This window comes from Mirounga leonina, unplaced genomic scaffold (genome assembly GCF_011800145.1).
Source record: "Mirounga leonina isolate KUSES-001 unplaced genomic scaffold, KU_Mleo_1.0 Mir_200, whole genome shotgun sequence".
Lineage (NCBI taxonomy): Eukaryota > Metazoa > Chordata > Mammalia > Carnivora > Phocidae > Mirounga > Mirounga leonina.
The window spans coordinates 25,455,694-25,478,530 of record NW_023270503.1 but is presented as its reverse complement, the minus strand read 5'-3'; the positions used below and the strand labels follow the sequence as shown (position 1 = coordinate 25,478,530).

At 36.0% G+C, this 22,837-nt stretch overlaps 1 protein-coding gene across 1 annotated transcript in view; it reads left to right on the top strand.

The window, feature by feature from the left end:
- The first annotated feature begins 3,688 nt into the window (after positions 1-3,688).
- IKZF3 (IKAROS family zinc finger 3) overlaps positions 3,689-22,837 on the top strand; it is an 86,814-nt gene continuing 67,665 nt past the window's right edge. Inside the window, exon 1 of the mRNA XM_035027030.1 lies at positions 3,689-3,717. Coding sequence (XP_034882921.1) covers positions 3,711-3,717 — 7 coding nt within the window. The 5' untranslated portion in view covers positions 3,689-3,710. The remainder of the gene's footprint in view (positions 3,718-22,837) is intronic.

Sequence of the window (22,837 nt, the reverse complement as noted above, 5' to 3'; positions counted from 1 at the left end):
CGCCCCCTCGCGCGCACGCGCCCGCCCTCGTGCGAGGGCCTCGCGCCTGGCGCCATTTTCCCGCCCTCTCTGTGACTTAGTTCTCTGAGGAGACCCGCCTCGCTACCCCCGGGAGAAGGAGAGAGTAATGTTAAAGAAGCCAAGCCTTCGCGTTTCGGTTTTTTCCTTTTCTGGAGGCTGAAGAGATTCACGAGAGGAATACTGTGGATCCCAAATAGGACGATGGGGTAAGGCGACTAAGGATGCAATTACATTAGGACCGGAGGGAGGGAGCCGCGTGTGAGAATTTCCTCCTTACAGGAAGCAAAGAGCCTGTGGGAATATCGGTGCCTTGCTTCTCATGAATTCTGCCTGAAGTTGTGTGCGGGATCCTTTCCAAACTCGTCCACCCAATTTTTACCTAACTGCATTTTATACCCCCCAAACGAAGAACCTGAAGATCAACCCCTCGTGTGCCAACAAGGCGTCTCCAGCCCTTCCCACGCTAGAGGAACATTTAACCTTTAATTTCCACATCAAGTATCAGACGGCGGCGTTGGGAGGCCCCCATTCAAATTTATCTAGGGTCCCGAAGTAACCTTGCTTTTGAAAATGGGCCCAATAGAAAGGCAAGATCCCCCAAGTCTGCTTTTCCTGTGGGGACGGATGACAGATGAGTAAAGATCACAGAGCTCAGAAAGAGAACATGCCCGCGTCTTTCATGGTTCCTTCTTGGCGACCAGCTTGGTGGCCTGTTTGTTGTCTATTTCTTAGCAGCGGGACATCCTCGGGGTTGGTTTTGAGTAGGCTGGTGGGTAAAGAGACCAAGGTTCAGACAGGGTGCAGAATGATTATTTTAGGTGAGATCAAGAGTTTTCAGTTTTATTTCCTTTGAGCCAAGTCAGTACTAGGACTATCTCAGATGGTCCAGGAGCAACCTTTGTCAGTGATTTCATTTTTAGTCACTGTTAATTATACCTACATAGCTTAAGCCATAAGATGTGATTCGGTGAGTCAGATCCACCCATGTCAGTTACTGTGTCTAGATTCATGGCTTAGTCTCAACTGTTCCCTTCCTTCTTGAGGTGGTGATAATGAAGACAAATTTAGGCATTATCTTTAATTCCCTAGCGGTTTGATATTCCAGTTTTAGTCAAAGTACATTATAAACGCACAGTGTTTTATTAGTTTCCCAGTTATTAGAAGTAATCGATCCTTATAAATCCTGTGTGATAAACTTTGAATACTGTGAGAAGAGACTTAACCAAATGAGTAGTAGTTTGTTGAAAGTAACCCTCCATTCTTTTAAAATAAACTTTTAATTTTAGAACAGCTTTAGATCTACAGAAAATTTGTGAGTATAGTACAGAGTTCTTGTGTACTCCCACCTAGTTTTTCCCACTAATGACGTCTTACATTAGTATAGTACATTTCTCACAATGAACCCGTGTTGATACATTACTATTAAATAAGGCATATACTTTATTTAGATTTCTTAGTTTTTACTTAATGTCCTTTTTCTGCTCCAGAATCCCATCCAGACTCCCACACTACATTAAGTCATCATGTCTCCTTAGGTTCTTCTTGGCTGTGACTTTCTCAGACATTTCTTGTTTTGATTATCTTCACAGTTAATGACAATTTTGATTACATTACCTGACCTTAACTGGTTAGGTACTTTGCAGAATGCCTCTCTATTGGAATTTGTCTGATGTTTTCTCATTATTCTACTAAGGTTATAGATTTTTGGGTAGAAGACTATAGAGATAAAGTGCCATTCCCATAACATCATATTAAGGGTACATACTATCAACACGTTTTATCACTGTTGATGTCACCTTGATCACCTGGCTAAGGTAGTGTTTGTCAGATTTCTCTACTTGAAAATTACTCTTTTCCCTCCCTTACATACTGTACTCTTTGGAAGGAAGTCACTATGTGAAGCCCACACTAAGGAGTGGGGATTATGCTCCACCTCCTTGAGGGTGGAGTAGCTACATAATTTATTTCATCCACCTACTTTTTATCTGTTCTCCTACGTACCATTCTCTGGAGTTTGAAATACTCCATTTTGAACTAATTATTTACAGAGTAGTAACATGTTCCACTGCTAAGTATAATAACAGTGTTTACATCCTTTTAACAACCAAATAACTATTCATCCTTAAACCATCCCTGTGAAATTTTACAGTTCCTCTTCTGCTACTTTTGATGTGCTATTTTTGCTTTTAGAAACTAACAAACAACAAATTTCCCCTTTCAATACTATAATTAGACCTGGTGTTTAGAGTATTTCTCCAAAATTGATACTATCCTGTAGAACTCCAACCCATACAATCTACAGAGATACTACCATGGTGTCATGATCTTAAAACAAAGCCAATGCAAGTTATTTACTCATTAAAAAATATCACCCACCACACATAAATGTGTATGTATATAGATACACACACATATGTTGGCCTTCTATACCAAGGCATATTTAAAATAAACTAAAATTCATAAATTACAACATGGACACTTTAACTTGTAAGTGTGGGTTTCTTCTGATATGGTCTGCTGAAGCACAACCCCCCAAACTTAAGTCTGAATTATATTTTTATACAGTAACAATACAATTTTCTAACAAGGGTGGAAGTGACCTTTTTGAGCATCATTCACATGTTGTCCAATTCAACACAATGGATATCTTTATAAGGATTCACCAGAACAATGTCCCTTAGACCTCAATGTAAAGAAAAATTCTGCTTTTGAAAACTTGTTATATGGGCACTTCCCCTTTCCTTTTCCTATAGTCAAATTTGTGCTTTACCTCTATAAAGCAGGAAGATGTTAAGGAAAGATGTTGGCTGGTATGTTTCTGTGCAGTAATATCTTTGAATTAATTTTACTATCTTATCACACCCTCCCCTTAGCTCTATTTTCTTTACTTACTTTTCTGATATATGTATGTATATGTATTTTTGTAAGCTGTCTCAGATCCTACTTGGAAGAAGGCAGAGTAGTAGAAAATAAACACATAAATAAAGTGCACAGTATTTTGTGAGTGGTGGCAAGCAGTTCCCAGAAGGGAAAACAAAAGTGAGAGAATTTTTGCTCTCCGAAATGAAAAAGTTGAGTTGATAAAAGTGCCCAAATCCTTTTGAACTGTCTTAGAATTTTCTGAAAACTTGGACCAAGAATTATCATGTGAAAAGAAAAACAGAGAAGAAAAACATAATACTTCGAATGGAGTGCGTTCTCTTTGACGGTATTCATGGCTATCATCCCCGAGTCTAGACCAAAAGTTCCAGATCTTTTCAATTTAAGACAAACCTCTTTGAACTTAAACTTCTAAGAAAACAATCCAGATCGTCCCTCCCCCCCATATATTACTCTCCCATCCATTATCCTTCTCCGAATGGACACTTTGGGACAATTTACTGATGCGCCATTTCCATCCTATCTGGTTCTCGGGTTTGATATTCAAAAGGGGGCTGGAGGTGCGGAACCTCGGGAGCTCCGCGGCGAGCGTGCTTTAAAGCCGCCGCCAGCCAGCGCCGCTGTAACCCCGCGCACCGGCGGGTCGCCGGCTCCTGCCCCTTTCAGTCTGCGCCGACGCGGCGGCCGGATCCCGGGGACTCCCCGCGCCGGGAATCTCCCGCCAGCTGCGCACTGCGTCCCGGCGACGGCAGGAGCACGTGGAGCGGCCGGGTAGCCAGAGCGCAACTCCAGCCCAGCCCGGCGGCGAGATGGAAGGTGAGCCTCCAGCCCGCTTCTTTTCTAAGGGGTCCTTGAAAAGCTCGACCGGTGCACGCAGCAGAGAGAGTTCCTTCTGAATCTCGGTTTTGCTTCTATTGATTTCTTTTGTCAAAAGTAAATATGAGGCATTTCAGAAGGCAAAGCGTGTCGGTTCTCAAACATCTCTCATACTGCTTCCCCCCCCCCCAGCCCCCACCTAACTTTGGAAAGTGATAACTTCTTCTCAATTTTATGTCTTAGGGGTTGTCAGACATGAGGGGTCAACTCTAAGTCTGCAGAGGAAGAGTACTTATGGGGCGTCCCTGAAATGGCAGCAAACCTGGGTTTTGGAATCACTGAGCCTTTTGGATGCTTTTTTCGTCCATGGCCTCAGTGTCCATTGGAATTCTGCTAATCTGAGTGACTTCTTTAGAATGAAACGTGACAGTTTTTTTTTTTTTCCTTATAAGAGTAAATGCTATCATATGGGAGAGGTAAATTTTTAAGTGGTTGGCACTGGTGGTTCCCTTGGAACTCTATCTTCTAATGATCCTTCTTTACCCAAAGCAAAAATCAGGCTCAATTAAAAAATTTCATTTGAATTAATTTTGAAAGTCGTGAAACTCCTCGCTTCTCAAAAAATTTCCAGTATATACTTACTTGGGATAACTAAAATTTCACACTACTATTGTAAACTTATCAGTGGTCTTTTCAACAAGTGTTTGTAAAACCTTGAAAATGGCAGATGTTTTTCAAGTTGGGGAAGGTGGTGATATTTCGAAGATCAGAATTTGTGAGAAACATTCTTTCTCTTAATAAATGAGATACTGACACCTAATAAAAATGTTAATTTGATAAATGTTATGAATAGCATGGATTTTTTCATAATAATCGAAGGATCTTCTGTTGCCAGTGAACCTTGATCTTTGGCAACTCTAAGTCTAGAGTATATGAATTTATTTAAATTTGATTAAATACTTTGGGACAGAAGATACAGGTGGTAGAGCTCCCCCCCCCCACAATCTAATTGAATGCAATATTGTGGTCCTGAATCCTCAGTTTGTACATGGCTATGCCTACAATTTTTCTAACTGCCGTGGCCCATAGAAATTTTTTTTTCTCGTAGAATGCCAAACAAGTCAATGAACAGTATGTGTTTAGTATGGATATGGAAACTTAAATGGCCATTATGAATAATGCTTCAGGTGTTTTCTCTTATGAAAAACTATGCTGTTAAATTTTAAATTATTGGGGTTTTAAAACTAGCTCTAAAAATTGACATTGTGAATATTTAAAAATGGTTTATGAAGTGTAATTGTTAACATGTAAAGGTCTGGTTGGCCAAGAACAGGAAAAAAATTAGGTCACTGTACATTATGAAAAAATAATTTTAAAAATTCTCATGCTTTAATTATTACAGATGAGTTGCTGAATTTATTTTTGTGAAGTTTAAATCAATATCCAACACTATTTTTTCTCAGTCATTTCAGTTCTCCAGACTAACATACAGAATAGTGTAAATCCTTGGAAACTAGAGTGTTTCTCTGTAAATGTTAATACTCCTGAATTCATTTGATGTGAAATAAAGAAATTATTAGCTAAATAGCATAATTTGGGATAGTAATGCCCCTAACAAGGACTTTTAGATAAGCCTGAATAAAAACTGTCTAAATAAGAAAGGAATGAAAACTTGTATAGAATTTGAGTTAGAACGTACAAACTATAAATGGAAAGAGATGGAATATAGAATATAGGCAGTGATCAGTTGTGAGTTTAGATGTCTAGATTAAATTCATAGGTCTATAGAGATGGATGGTATATAGTATGCTTAATGTAAAAACTTCAACACTTAAATTAAAAAATACAATTTAAAAAAAATTAATGATGTGAATTTGGCTATTCTAACATCAGGTCCTTGAGGACGGAGTAGTTGATGTAGTAAAATATCTAGTTCATTATAGCCACCTGAGATTGACTAACTGGCCCATGTGTTTGATATTTAAAATATTTTTTAAATTATCTTGACATTTTGGCCTTAATATACAGAGATTTGAACTACTGTGTATACCTCTCATTTCTTGGCAGTATGAGAAAGCAGAATACTTTATGGAATACCTTTATTTTCTGCCAATTGTGGTCAAATGAACATGCTACAGTTTATTGTGAAATGTGAGCTTGTTTAGTCATTCCTTCAGCATATAAAATCTTTTTAAAATTCATTCTTCAACAAACGTTTATTGAGACATTCTATGTGTGAAGATGTAAGATGAAATAAGCTTTTGAAATTGAAATTTTGTCATGTAAAAATGAAAAGTTAATACATATAAATCAGGAGCTATAACTTTTTTCTTTTCTCACAATCTGTAATCCTAAATATTTTCTATCCAGAGACTCTTGATGTTGCTAAATTTTATTTGTGTTGTAATAACAGTAGTTCTTCTATCTGTTACGGTTAAGAAATGAGGTGGTTCACAAATACGAATTCCATAGGTATTGACATGTTTCTCTTATTTAATATAAAACCTTTCTATTTAAACAATATTGGATAGAGATCTTCCTAAGTGTATTTATTACACAACCCCCTGTCTTATAAGCAAGGTACACAAGAGATCATTTTATCTTGTGACCCTGGGTTACTATTCTAACCATCAGGTGATGTATTATTATTCTATAATATATTCTCATAGGGGTTTTGAACTGTGCAGAGTTGAATGCCTCCACACTAGATATTCCAGGGTTATTTGTCTCCTTCTTGATGTCAGCTTCTGCTTCTTACCACATGGCTTTTGTGGAAGCCATTTTTCATTTCTAAGTCCCTTTCTATGCTCTGGATGGTTGAGTTTTACAGAGATATAGTCTCCAAATGGTGGAGTTTACTAGCCCTCCATAATGAGCATATGAAGGATGAAATGGTAAAGTTCAAAGGAACAAAAGCTACAGAAAGGCCACAGGATCTTGATAGAACATAATTTTAGAAAATTCCTGTTTGTGCTTCCTATGATCCAATACGGGATTTCACACTTCCACATCTTCACTGAAGTCTTCAGCCCATTCTTTACTTGGTTATGCCTACTTATCCTTCAAGAATCTGCTCAGGCATCATCACCCTGAAGGCTCTGCAGATGCCCTCCTTTTGATGACCTTCTCTGATGCCTTCTGGTGGTCACCCTACTGGTCCCTCACCTTCCTCCACCTAAGCTAAGTGACTTTCCTTTCTGTGCATACTTCTGCCAATTGTATTGAAATTATTTATTGATTTAAATATTTATTCCCCGCACTGGTCTTTAAGCTTCTAGAGGGCAGAGAATATGTCTTATTTTTGTGTGCTCAGTACCAGGAATAGTTCTTGGTTCATAAAAGACCTTCAGAGTTTGTTGCCTTCAATTAAGAAAATAATGCTGAAGGGATGCCTGGGTGGCTCAGTCAGTTGGGCATCTGCCTTTGGCTCGGGTCGTGATCCTGGAGTCCTGGGATCGAGTCCTGCATTGGGCTCCTTGCTCAGCAGAGAGTCTGCTTCTCCCTCTGCTTCTGCTGCTCCCCCTGCTTGTGCTCTCTCTCTCTCTCTGACAAATAAATAAATAAAATCTTTTTAAAAAAATAGTGCTGAAAAGCGATTTTTGTTATGTTTATTATGACTTTTTATTTAATTTTCATGAGTAGGAGATTGGTGCTAGCAATTCTTTGATAGGACTCAGAAAATTTTAAAAGTACTTAATTAAACAGTATAACAGAAAAAGAAAGCCAAGAAAACAAAAATGTTACTGGGTATTTTTGGCTAAACTATCCCTAAAGTCAAATCTTATCTATTAACTTTATATTGGTAGATTTCAGGATCACATATTAGTCCATTAAATATGGATCAAATATGAGCAGAAATTTGCTTTCTCAATCAGTAGTAGATGATACCATAAAATTAGCATACAACTTTCCAGTGATACTTTTATAATACATTATTGTAAACTTGTCAGTATATTAACTGTATATATTCACTTATTTAGGACTAAAAGATTATTCATAGATCTTTTATCAGACATCCAGTGTTAATTGGCTCCTGACTCAAGCTGTAGTTCTAGACTATGTATGAGAAGAGCTGAGAGATTAATACAGAAACCTGCCTGTAGTAGGTGCTCAGTAAATGACTTTTTGTGCTAAGGATTCATTTATTATTTTGAAAAGAGATCCTAAACATCACAAGGACATAGAGATCACTCTGTTATCTAGCCTTTTAAAAATACAACTTTTTAAAAACCATAAGGATGACTCTAAGGTCTTTTGAATCACTAAAAAAAAGATGAAATAATGAAACAATAATTATATTTATATTATATGTAGATTATTTTTATATGATCTATGTATAATTATTAGTTATTATTACTATATAATTATCAAAATACTTTAATCCCATGATTTTGAATGAGATTATTTTTCAGCATTAATTGAAATCTGCTTTCTGCATCCAAAACTAAAGTTCTTAAGGTCCAAAGTGGTGTAGAGTAAATCAAAATAAAATGAAGTTGATACCGTATTATAGTTCCACTTAGGAGAGGTAAAAAAAAAGTAGGTGTTTAATAATGGATATGAAACAGAATAAAATCTATTTATGGAACAATACTCTTTACTCACTGTCAAAAATTCAAAATCAGTTTACCTCCTAACTTTTTATATCAATAGAATTGGCAACATATCACAAATTGTATTTGTTAATGTATGTTCTTAGAGCTGAAATTTTTGGCACATCAAATTATTTGTAGGTTTATACAGGAAACTTTTTTAAAATAAAAGAAACTGAAAATATTTCAATAGCATCACTGATGAAACAATATAAAGCTGTATTTTCTACTTGTAACTCTTCATTATCTAAAGATTACTTAACTAGATTTATTGCTTATTTTGGTTGTTAATATACGTGTAGCTCCTTCTAGACTGTCAGGTCCCAAAGTGTAGGCATCTTTTTATCATCAGCCCATTCCTCAGCACATAGTACGGCTACAGTCATATTAATTGAATTAATTAATGAATGAGTTGCCTGTGTGTTTGGTCATTTGATTATTTGTTCAGCTTTTAGGGTAAAGAGAGTCAGGAAAATAGTGACATTGAAACTAGTTAATTTTGCTGGCTAATTTGTCAAAGGTGTTAGTAAAGGTTTGGTAGAAGAGTTTGGAATGTTTGCTAAATCCAGCAATATGAATACTACCATATTTTTCTAATCCAATATTGGCTCTGCTCTGGGCAAAGTAATATAGTGCCTTCTAACGTTTGGATTTGTTTAAAATTTTTTGCTACGTTCTTTATTTCAGCGAAGCACTGCACTTCCACAATAAACCATTTCTTTATAACAAATGTTTTGATTCTTAAAGTTGACAACATATTTCACTTAATTTGAGTTCTCTATCACAGCACCATCAGTTCACTTGCAAAGTGGTATCTATTTGAAAGACTATTAACTTATCAGAATATTTGGCACATCAGAATAGTTTCCTATAATAATAGTCATATAGAGTCTGTGGATATGAAAAAAATATCATGCTCACAAACCTATAAATACTTTATAGATATGGAGTTACATCATAGTTGATACATAATAGCTCCGGTCTGAAAACTGAAAGTTACTAATTTTTATATTTAACAATTAATCATTTTTGCTATCATCTGCCTTCATCTCTGTAATTAGGAAATCACTCACTAATACTCATTAATAGTTGATTTTATGCTTGCATACGATGTAGACAGTACCACAGATGTGCATCAGAGGCTAACTTGATTTAAATTTCATTTGACTTTCATGAATATCATTTACCAAATTTTAATGCATTGAAGATTATCATTTTATAAATTTATACTCTGACCTCAAAATAAAACTTTTTTTTTACCAACTCTTTGAAATTCTTTGAAATATTAACATTTTGTAAATGTGACGAGGAAGATTGTGGTTCTGCACTCGTATTTTTTTTTCCTGTGCATAATTGCTCATGTAAAATTATTTAAGTAAGAACATCATTAACTCTCCTATTCCCTCTATTTAACTAAGTGCCCATAAAGGCTCAGGCTAACGTGTTTGGAACATTCTTTTACCACAGTGTAGTAACTAACTGCTCAATAATAAGAATATGAGCATGGTACATCATGATTATATATTATAAATTTTTTTTAAGATTTTATTTATTTATTTGACAGAGACACAGTGAGAGAGGGAACACAAGCAGGGGGAGTGGGAGAGGGGGAAGCAAGCCTCCCGCCAAGCAGGGAGCCCGATGTGGGGCTCGATCCCAGGACCCTGGGATCATGACCTGAGCCCAAGGCAGACGCTTAACGACTGAGCCACCCAGGCACCCTTATATACTATAAATTTTTAAAATACTTATTGTAAGGTTGGGTTACTTCTTGCTGATTTTTATGTTCAGAATTAAAGAATGTAAAGATTTGTTAGATATTTTTAGTGATTCAACTTTGAAACAAAGATTACTTACCATCTTTCAAATTTCAGGGAATAATTTAAAAACTATTCTGAAATAATAAGGTGAAACACTTGCAAGTGGTAACAGTTTTTATATATATGCATCTTCGTTTCTTTTCATATTGACAAAACACAAATAATGTATTTATTTGAAGCTGATAAAAAGCTGCAAGTTTATCTATATCTATAGATTTTTAGTTTTTGTTTATTAAAACAGCTTTATTGTTCTCATTGTTTGACCTTTCAGTAATTATTATATATTGGAACTTACTATATTGTATACTACTGAGATACCTCTTTATCTGTTTTATGTGTGGTAATCTATGTAAGATTTCATTTGAAAAATGAAGTGCCTCTTCAAAAAAAAGTTTAAAAACTACTGGGATAGAAACAGACGCTTTTTAACTCAGTAGTCTCTGGATGCCACTGTTTAAGACTCAGCAAGTTCTGTAGGAATTATGACTGTTAGAAATTAAACCCCTGTCCCTTTGGCTCTACAACTTCCTTTGCTAAGACTAAGCTTCCTAACTTTATTTTGGTATCATAGATGTTATGCTGTACCATTCAAACCTTGAGAAATAGCTGGCCCGTTGTTATGCTGTACCATTCAAACCTTGAGAAATAGCTGGCCCTACAAGAAATAGTTGTCTAAAGCAGTTGTGTGCCAGTGGATTCAAGTGAGAGAGATTATTTATAACTGGTGTAAGCCACTGATACCCTACCTCTCTTGGTTTGAGAATCATTTCAGTCGGACAAAAGACTTTATGGACCATCCTGACTAACAGACTTCTGCTTGCCACCATAAAAACAAAATCCCCCAGAATTAATGGATAAAAGAATTAGGATGAGTCACCATTTTAACATTTTTCATGCATTCTAGAAATAAGATTATGAGCTTGTTTGGTAAACAATACTGCAGTATAAGATAGGTCATTGGCATTTACGACTGTAACCTGCTGTTTTGACTCTGAGTGGCCTGAAGGAATACAAGAATACATGGAAATTTGTAAATGTAATGGCTTTTGTAAAGATTTAAATAAGATAATGTATATAGAAGTCCTGCCTCAAATTTGAATTAGTAAGGACTGAGAAACCAGAGTACACAAGTATATAGCTTCTATGTTAGCCTAGCCAATAGCATCCGTGCACATCTTAAAGAAATCTGGAGTTTCTCAGAGGACTCCACAGTTTTCCATTGCAAACATCGATGACCTAATATGGCCCTATTTGTCCCAAACCTAAGCAAACCTAGGGAATTTTTACAGGTAACCTAACTTAGGGATGGAGACATACTCTGTATAATGGGACAAATAAGGATTTTAAAAGTTGATAGTAAGAATTAATGTAATGCTTATAGATCTTGTGGCTAGTGACACTGATATTATATGATGACTCCTTGAGGTATTCCATGGTCTGCCTCACAATTCAACAAGAATTTGGATGAGATACACAAAAAAAGACAAAAATTTGTTTTTATCAACAGAATACCTTTTTATAAAAAAATCTTATGTGGGACAGATGCAAGTGTGATGTTCCAGTTGAGAGGAGGGTGAGAGCAACAGACTACTGCTAGGCTTACCTAGCTGTTGGCCCTTTCCTTCTCCTGACACAGAGTGGTACCTATGGCAGCCCTCTGGAACTCTGGAGTTCCATAGAACACATTTTCAAAACTATGGATTCAGACTGTTACATGTTTTTTTTCTACTGGTAACCCTGTATCTAGACTTACCTCCTTCAATCCATTTTGAGGATTGCTGCCAGAATGATCTTCCTAAAATATCAAGTTACTCCCCTACTGAAAAACCATTTTAAAAGTTTCTTAGTAGGGGGCGCCTGGGTGGCTCAGTCATTAAGCATCTGCCTTCAGCTCAGGTAATGATCTCAGGGTCCTGGGATCGAGCCCCGCGTCGGGCTCCCTGCTCAGTGGGAGGACTGCTTCTCCCTCTCCCACTCCCCCTGCTTGTGTTCCCTCTCTCGCTGTGTCTCTCTGTCAAATAAATAAATTTTTTTTTAAATCTTAAAAAAAAAAAAAGAGTTTCTTAGTAGGGCATTTAAGAAAATCCACAATGTAGCTTCAATATACCTTGCCAGTGGTGTCCTCTGGCCATTAATGTTATTCTGGACTGCTTAGTGTTCCCTGAACATGCATTACTTCTCCTAACTCCCTATTTTTCTAATGCTGTTCAAACCCAACAAGTCCAAAAATGAACTCCTCTCCAACTCAAACCAACTTCTGCTGACTTCCCAACACTGTTAATAGCACCACAATCCCATTGAAATCCTTATTCATTCATTATGTTCTGTCGCAAATGCCATCCCTTTTAGGAAGCCATCCTTCATTCCAGGTTGGAGTTTTTCCCTTTTTCTGACACTCAGTAACATTTTATATCTAATGACTGCCAGAACCTAACTTCATTTTATGGAAAAATATTAAGTATTTTTGCATGGTTTCAATACAGTCTAAATTGTCTAAGAATGCAATTACTATATAAGTGAAGAGAAGATGATTCTTTGTTATGTTCAGAGCCAAGTCTCTTTTGCCATTATTGATTCAACCTGTATCCTTCTGTATTTTTAGGTCTTGCATTCATGGTGATTCTACAAATATGTCTGACTACCTTATTATGTTTTCTAAAATAATTGTGCTGGTATACTTACCTATTGAAATACAGATTATTTTATTATCATTTTTCACCTTTGTATGACAGTTGTGGCTTTATTAAAAGCTTACAGGGGTGCCTAGGTGACACAGTCGGATGAGCCTCCGACTCTTGGCTTCAGCTCAGGTCATCATCTCAGGATCCAGGAATCAAGCCCCTCGTGGGATTTGCACTCAGGGCAGAATCTGCTTGGGATTCTCTCTCCTTCTCCCTCTGCCCCTCCCACTCATGCTTTCTCCCCCCGCAAATAAATAAATAAATCTTTAAAAAAAGAAAAAATCTTACATGTATGGGTAGGTTATATTTAATTCATGATAATAAAAGAGGTATTATAAAATATTTTTTTAAAAAGGGGCACTTCTTTCCAGATCATTGGCTGTGTGGGTCAGGGTGGCTTGAGCTGGGGGTCCTGTGCTGAGATGCTTCAAAGCCTTGTTAAAAATGTTGGGGTCCCCATGAAACCCTACTATACCTAAGTTTACCAGGGGATTTGGGTAGGAATGGGCTTGATGGGCTTCATCATTTATAAGATCAGGAGTGCTGATAAAAGAAGTAAAGCTTTAAAAGCTTCAAGTCTTGCACATGCTCATGGTCATCGTTAACCAGCTTTACTTGGAATACACATCAGATGGCATATCATTCTAGCTGTAAGTCTCAGAAGCTCTGTTAGATGGGAACATGGAATATCGCTGTACACTTGCAGATGTGTTGTTTCCTTTGTGGTGTGAATAAATATAACCATGAGGTGCAAAAAATAAAATAAAATAAAAAATAAAAGGGGGACACTTGGCCTTGGTAAGGTTGAAGACTGCTCTGAGTTTACTATACTGCAAGAGAATAGCCACAGCCTAAATAAGATAGTATGTATGAAAATCACCTTGCATAGTACTAGACACAAAGTTGAGGTCCAGCAAATTTTTATTTTAGTTCATAAATCATTTACAAGGATCCTTTAGACCCTTGCTAATTTAAATATAGTCTGTGGACCAGCAGCATGAGCAACATCTAGCAATTGTTACAAATGCAGAATTTTAGGCCAGACGTGCTGAATTAGAATCTGCATTTTAACAAGGTTCCTAGGGAATTCTTGTGTACATTAAAGTCTTATAAGCATTGCCCACAGTTTGAAAAGTATCAATGCAGCTTATCATCAGTCTCATAGCACACGTTGGATTAGTAGTGGTGGATCATCTTTATATATGTGTTTAGAATATGATTTTTATTTAAATGCTGATTTTAAAAGATAGTTGAATAACAAAAAGTTTTATAACATTCATTTTTGACTTGTTTTGTAATACATTTATAACACAACCTAATCCAAAAATCAGAACTCTTCATTCATTATTCATATAAAAAATATTATTGAATGCCTATTATGTATGCAAAATATTGGCAATACAATGGCAAACAAGATAGGCAATGCTTTTGCTGCCATTGAATTTATAGTTGGATAAGAAAGACAATAAATAAGTAACAAATGAAATAATTAAAATTATATAAGTGTTATGAAGGAAATAAAAAGAGTGCTAATATGGAGATTAATGGTCAGGGACATGGTTGGTGAACCTCTCCTCTTAAATACGGGGTTTGGTTAGAGATAGAAATTTGGTCATCTTCAGCACATAGTTGATATTTAATGCCATGAGAATGGATGGGATCAGCTAAAGAGAGAATGTATCGTAAGAAGGGGGCTCAGGATTGAGTCCTGAGAAACATCTAATTTATGTGCGTCAGGTGGAGAAGGAAGAGCCAGCAAAAGAGAAAGAGCAGCCAGCAAGATAGGAGGAAAACCAGCGGAGTGTGGTATAATGGAATTCAAGAGAAGGGAGTGTTTCATGAAGGAGTAGGTGGTCAGCTATGTTGAATGTTGCTGAAAAATCAAGTGAAGTGAGGGAAAAAATTGCAAGTTGGTTTTAGCAACATAAAACTTACTAGTGACCTTAACAAAAGTGGTTTCTGTGGAGTGGTGGGGATGGATACCAAATTAAAGTGATTAAAGGAGGGGTGGGAATAGAGGAAGTAAAAATGTGGATACAGACCATTTTCCCCAAAAGTTTAGCTAGGAAAGAAGAGAAATAAGTGGGGTTGTTGCTGGAGAGAAATGTGGATCAAGAGATTTCATTTGTTTTGTTTTCCAAAGACGAATGACACTTAAACTATCTGTAGCCTTAGTTTATTTAAAAAAAAAAAAAAAAAGTGTGCCTGGGTGGCTCAGTCGTTAAGCATCTGCCTTCGGCTCAGGTCATGATCTGGGGATTCTGGGATCGAGTCCCACATCGGGGGACCTGAGCTGAAGACAGATGCTTAATGACTGAGCTACCCAGGTGCCCCATTATATGCATGTCTTTTGATGGACATATACATTCATTTCTCTTGGATATAGATCTAGGGCTAGCATTTCTGGGCCATAGGTTAGGTGTATATTTAGCTTTGATACATACTGCCAGATAGTTTCCAAAGTGGTTGGACCAGTTTACCATCCTGCTAGCAATATTGGAGAGTTCCAGTTGTTCCACACCTTGCCAACACTTGTTACTGTCAGTCAATCTTTTTAATTTTAGCCATTCTCGTGGGTGTGTAGTGGTATTTCATTGTGGTTTGGATTTGCATTTTCCTAATGAATAATGATTTTGAACACCTTTTCATTGGTTTATTGGCCATTTGGATTTATCCTCTTTCCTGAAGTTCTGTGAGTCTTCTGTACATTTTTTTAAGTTGGGTTGTTTGTAGTTTTTCTTACTGATTTTGCAGACATTTAAAAAATATTTTAAAAGCATGTACTTTGTCAGATGTGTAGTGCAATTTTTTTCTCCCAGTCTGTAACTTGCTTGTTTTCTTAATCTATTTGACAAGTAGAATTCTTAACTGTAATTAAGACAAATATATCAAATTTTTTTTCTTTTGGAATTGAGTGCCTCTTATGCCCTGTTTAAGAAATCTTTGCCTACTTGAAGACTATAAAAATATTCTCCTCTAGAAATTTGATTGTTTTAACTTTCACATTTAGGTTTATTACCCACTTCAAAATAATGATTGTTTTTGACCCCAGTTATTTTATAACAGAAACTAGATATTTTGCAGTTATAAAATGAAAGTCTTACTTGAAATATGTTGGATTCAATCATTTTAGCACATTTTTTTTAAGTAGCAATGACATGAAATGCCCATTCTTCCTTTTCTCTCTACATGCTTGTTTGGTGGCATGTGATATCCATGGTAAAATAAAAATGTATTTATTTTTCTACAATTTTAGAGTAATTGACCTTTCAAAGAAAATAACACTAGATGTTGCATTTGTTATTTTAGACCTGTGCCCAACAATCTATAATTTCCTCATTAGACATTTAATCTAGGGGAAAATAGGGTATTTTATTTAAAAAGAATAAGGTAGGAAAGACTGGAATGGTGATGTGGGCTCTATTTGATCTGGTGTCCCTAAAGAAGTAATCTTGCTATTTCTTGACTTTTACTTTAGCCCAAGGTAGAAAGGAAGGAAGTATTTCATGGTTAGAGGAATTACTCTCATGTCATATCTTCCTTTCTCCTCAGTCATAGTCAACTGAAGGGTTTGAAATAACTGACCTACTTCTAAAATTTATAATCTATATAGGAGAGCAACTTTAAAACATTGTTTAAATTCTTTGAAACAAAGGTGCAATTCAAGACATGAATCCTGCTTCTCTTCTTAATGTGACTCTGACATTGTACCTTTAGACAATTATGTGACTTTGTATTTTTTGTCTTTCTTTGTGTCTTGAATTTTGTGTGTATAATCGGGAGAATAATAAATGCCCCTGCACCTGTTTATCTTGCAGAAATACTATGAGATAATATGAAATCTCATTTGCAGTACTGGACTAAGTGCTTGATGTCACATTTTTGGAGAGCCACAAGCAAACAAAACCAAGTTCATAAAAAAGCTCTCACGCCATTATTATGGACTGAGTGGTAGCATCTGAATGATAACTTATCCTGTATGTTTCCAGAGAGCTAAACTAGGACCTGAAATGGACATTTCAGGAAATTTGAGTTCAGCTATATTTAAGGAGGAACTTTTTTAACCATTAGAGTTTTTCTGAAACGAAAAGGAATAACATTCTGTATTACTGGAAGTGTCTAAGCAGAGGCTGTGCAACCCAAATAGGGGGATATTGGAGGAAATTCAGGGCGAGGAGGTAAGATAGCCAGTCCAATTCTGATATTCTCATTTCATTGGTTATAGAGGTCATTTTTCATTATACGTTATACTATTATACCATACATTATATTATTCTTGTGGTGGTAAGATTCCAGGAATGATTTTAAGTGGTACTATTAAGAGAACTGGTGAAAGACCTTTCAGAAATAGTATCTCATACCCCTGTTGCGTTGCCACATTTACAGTACTGACTTATTGTTGCAAATGAACACATTTTTGTAGTCAGTGACTCCATTTCCAGAGGTTTTAGTAAGAAAGTAAAAGTGAACATTTTATATAAGAGAAAATATTTTTTAAAAAAGAGGCATGGGGATAGGGGAGTCAATTTACCGTTACGAAGATAAAAAGGAGTGTCAACACTGAGAGACAGCTTTCTGGCAGCTGTCAGGCACCAGTGTTGTTGGCAGCTAGCAAACTCAGCACAGGATTTTTTCTAAGGTTTAACATTTGGCTCTTCTTTAGCACCTACACTTTCTACCGGGAAAACAGACAAGTGAAAAGAAACCTCATTTCTGAAACTAAGAACAGAATTTTATTAGCTGGTATTCTTAATTGAATGATAATGATACTATAGTATTAAAATAAAGGCAAGTTTACAACCATTTGAGTTAAAAATAGGATTATAAATTTTGTTGCTAATGTAAATATTTGGTTTTGTTCATAGATAATTTATATTAGAGCTAAGGGTAAAACCTTCACCCGCGAACTTTGATGAATTCTCAATTAACCAGACTGCTGCCATTTCCAAGTTTAAATTTTATTTGTAATCTACCCCCTTTCATTTAGCAGTGTATAAAATGCTGAAATCTCTGAGAATAATCTCGGTATCTTAACAAAAAATTCTAATGAGTGAAATTGTTTTAAAAGGCATCTTTGTCAATGAAAAGAGAATCTGAAGGAATAAAAATAAATTTGAAATTGTCATCTCTCAATAAACCTACGATGAAGGCTTGTTTTCAATACTGGTAGAAAACAATTTGGAATTGCTAATAAAGCTTTGAAATTCTAGAGTCCTTGAAAAGCTACAGAAGAAATAACCTTTAATTTTTCCAGTCCAATACATTTGTCAGCTATCTCAGTAATAGAATAATTATACCTTTTATAAGATTTGTTATTTAAGACATAAGATGTCAGTGGAAAACACATAATTTAATTAAAACATATCAGGAGATTAGTTATTTAGTTGTGGGAAGGGCAAGAGGGCAAATGATAGGAAAAGAGTGTTTGCTAGGGTTTTCTGCTAGATTATAATTTTGGATAATGCAATATATGTTAAGAAAAAAAAAAGAAGAAGAAGGTAGCGGGAGGGGAAGAATGAAGCAGGGGAAATCGGAGGGGGAGAAGAACCATGAGAGACAATGGACTCTGAAAAACAAACTGAGGGTTCTAGAGGGGAGGGGGGTGGGAGGATGGGTTGGCCTGGTGGTGGGTATTGAGGAGGGCACGTTCTGCATGGAGCACTGGGTGTTATGCACAAACAATGAATCATGGAACACTTCATCTGGAACTAATGATGTAATGTATGGGGATTAACATAAGAATTAAAAAAATTAACAAAAAAAAGATTATAATTTTGGTTTTTAAATGAGATAAGAAAAATAGTTTTATTTAATGATAGCAAAAAATCCTAATGGTAATATGATGCTAAGTATATATTTGTACACATATATATAAGTATATTTTTTAAAATACTGTATCTGGGGGCTTGGCATCAGGTGGTGCTTTGCTTTTGTTTTGTTTTGTTTTTACCCTCCAAAAAGTCACATTAATGTTTCAAACAGTATGAAAGGTGCTGTCTCAGTGCTTTATATCTTTGATTACTGCATTACTGGAAACCACAACTTTTTCCTGAAATTCCAATTACAGGAATTTTGGAAATATTGGTAGAAGATGGTCATAGTTTTTTCCTGGTATAGTATCTTTAAATTTTGCTTGATATTTAATTTTTATATGTGGTTTGATTTACTTTTTTCCTGATCCAGAGTTTTAATGTTTGTTTTAAAGAAATAGCTTTGCAGTGGTATCCCAAGCAATAGCAGGATATTCTAAAATCTAGAGCAGTGCCATTTAGTAGAACTTTCTGTGATGATCGAAACGTTCTTATCTGTGCTGTCCAATATAGTAACCAGTAGCCACATGTTCTGTTAAGTACTTGAAATGTGGCAGGTGTGACTGAGAAACTAAATTTTTTATTTTAATTAATTTACATTTAAAGTTAAATCACCACACGTGGCTGGGTGGCTACTGTATTGGACAATATAGTATTAGTGTTAATAAGAGATCTAGAGTAGGGCTTCTGTAAAGGACCAGATAGTGACTGTTTTAGGCTTTTTGAGTCATATAGTCTCTGACAAAACTGTTTGACTCTGCCATTCGAGTACAGAAGCAGCTATAGACAGCACATAAATGAAGCAGTTTGGCTCTGTTCCAACAAAACTATATTTTTGTACACTGAAATTTGAATTTCATAATTTTCAAGTGGCACGAAACAGTATTCTAATTTTTTTTATCCATTTAAAAATGTAAAAACCAGCAGAGGGAGAGGAGGAAAAAACATAAAAATCCATTCTTATTGCACATGCCATACAGAAACAGGTGGTAAGTTGTAGTTTGCAGAACCTTAATCTAGAGTGTCCATAAGGATCGATGATAGAGATATAAAAATTCATGTGATCATTCAATAAATATTTATTGAGTGTCCATCGTGAGTAAGCACTATTTTGGGACCTGAAGATACCGGAAAATAGCAATAAAAAATACGGACAAGGGGTGCCTGGGTGGCTCAGTCAGTTAAGTGTCCAACTCCTGGTTTCAGCTCAGGTAATTTTCTCAGGGTTGTGAGATTGAGCCCCACCTTGGTCTCTGTGCTGGGCATGGAGCCTGCTTGGGATTCTCTCTCTCCCTCTCCTTCTGCCCTTCCCCTCCCAAATATATGTGTATATATGCCAAGTAGTGACAATGAAGAGATTTTATGAAGACAAATACAGGAGGGTAAGAGAAAAGAACATGACAATGGAGGATGACATTTAATTTTTTAAATTTTTTGTTAAGTTTTTAATTTTAATTCCCCTAGAGTTAACAGTGTTATATTAGTTTCAGGTGTACAATATAGTGATTCAATAATTCTATACATTACTCATTGCTCATCATGATAAGAGTACTCTTTAATCCCCATCACCTGTTTCACCTGCCCCTCCCCCCGCCCCAATAGAGGATGATGTTTTATATAGAGTAGTTAGGTAAAGCTTGTTTGGTAAGGTGACTTTTGAGCACACACCTGAATGAAGAGAGGAAGTAGGGCCCCATGGTGATCTGGGGAAAGAGCATTCTGGTCAAAAGGAAAGGTAAATGCAAAGATCTTGAGGCGAGAGTATGATTTACCTATTCAAGTAACAGAAGAGATGTAGAAAATAGAGGAGATTTATACTTAAAATTAATCCACTTTGGAATTCTTCCATCATTAGCACCAGTTATGTGTAAACATCAGTACAGGAAACTGTATTTATTCCAAAAGCAATATAGGGACCCTTCATTCTTAACTTTTTAGAACATTCTTTTGGAAAATATTTTAAGCTATGTTGATGGCCAACATATTAAAAAGACCCAGTAGACCCCATCAAATGGAACATTTCTGAGGGTTTTTTTTGACTGAAGTTAAAGAAATTACAAAATGATCCATTAAAAACTGAAAAGTTTTTGCTGTACTTAGAAATTTTTTTTTTTAAAGATTTTATTTATTTATCTGAGAGAGAGAGAATGAGGGAGAGAACATGAGAGGAGAGAGGGTGAGAGGCAGAAGCAGATTCCCTGCTGAGCAGGGAGCCCGATGCGGGACTCGATCCTGGAACTCCAGGATCATGACCTGAGCCGAAGGCAGTTGCTTAACCAACTGAGCCACCCAGGTGCCTCATGTACTTAGAAATATTTAACAGGTTTCTCGTCTTCAGTTGGAAATTCCTTCACTATCCACTACCAAGTTTTATGTTTTTATGAGGACCTTTAAGTTGAGGTGGAAAAAATGTACTTCAATCTCTTTTGTCCTTGTGTTTTATTAAATATTTTTTTAATACCTAAGGAGAACATCCATATAGCCTGATTATAGATGGTTTTAATGTCTCCTGTAAGTTCTGAATACTAAGGTAGTCAGAATCTCCTTTTTCTCTTAGAAACTGTACTAAGTTGTTTCTGGTGTTATTTACAGCACACAAAGGCTGCTTGAAAAAATATTGAGAGCTATTTAAATGTCATTATCAGAGAATTTAAAAGGTTCAGGGGGCTGGGACCTTTTTTCCTTTAGGTCACCAAATCAAAAGCCATCTTGCTCTGTAGTAACTAAAAGATATTTTCACATGAAGGTTGTTTATGTGAAACCTTTGAGCTAGTTTTCTTTCTTTTTTTTCCTGTTAAGAATCCCTTTAGTGTGCAGTTAAAAGTTTCACATTTGGTTTTTTTTTTTTTAACTTTTTTAAAACACTATCAAACTTACAGAAAAGTTGTAATACAGTACAAAAACTATTTTTTCAGAAATTTGAGACTAAGTTGCTGACATGATGCCCTATCACCCTTGAAAACTTTAATGTACTAAAGTGTACTTCGCCTACGTAATGTAAAACAACATCCAAATCAGCAAATAAACACTGATACATTACTACCATTTAATCCGCAGACCCCATTCATATTTCTCCAGTTGTTTCTACAGTGTTATTTACTGCAGGAGGAGTCAGCTCAGAATCACTCATTGTATTTAGTTGTCAAGTCTCTTCACTCTCCTTCAGTCTGGAACAATTTCTTAGTTCCTCAGTCTTTCATGATCTTGACAATTTGGGAGATTACAAAGCCAGTTATTGTGTCAAGTATCCCTCAATTAGAGTTCATTTTCTCATGGTTAGATTCATGTTATGTGTATTTGGCGGCAATATCACAGAAGTGATGCTGTATTCTTTTTATTATCAGATGGCACATAATTTTCATTTGTCCCATTACTGATGATGATCGCTATGTTTAGTTACAGTGGTGTCTACCAAGTTCTTCACTATGTAGTTGCTCTTTTCATCTTTGTAATAATAAATAATTTGGGAGAAGCACTTTGAAACTATAAAACTGTTCCATTCATCATCTGACTTTCAGTTTACTTACTTATTAATATCAATATGGACTCATGAATTTCCCTGTCTCAGATTTGGCCAGTGGAAACCCCTTCCAAGATGATTTCTATATCCTTTAACATATCCTCTTCATTTTGTTAGCACCTCCTTGCTTTGTGACGCAACAAAATGTTCCAGACCCATCTTATACTTTTCCCTGCCCCAACCCTGGAATCAGCCATTTCTCCAAGGAGCCTGGTTCCCTTAAGTGGAGAATGATATTTAGAAGTTACTATCTGGATGTCAGAAGTTGTAGTGTCACTGCTCCCGGGTGCTCTTAGTGGACAGGGCTAGGGACTATATGTATGTATATCCATACATACACATATACACACATTTACATCTGTATTTTATATCTGTTATATAGAGTAGAAGTCACGGGTTCATGCCAGTACCTTCATTTCCAATATACTACCACAGGGTTTTTGTTTTTGTTTTTGGTTTGGTTTGGTTTTTTTGTATTTGTAGCTCCCTTCTCTGACAGAGAAAAATCTGGCTCTTATCCTTGTTATATTTACTTATTTGATCAAGCCTCTTCATATAATCAATCATCCATTACCACTATCATCCGTTCCTCAGCACAGATACTTTTCTTGCCTCTTTTGGGTTCTGACATCCTGTACAAAAGCTACTGTGCTATGTGGACACTCTTTTCAACTGCTCAGGCTCTGACACCTCCATG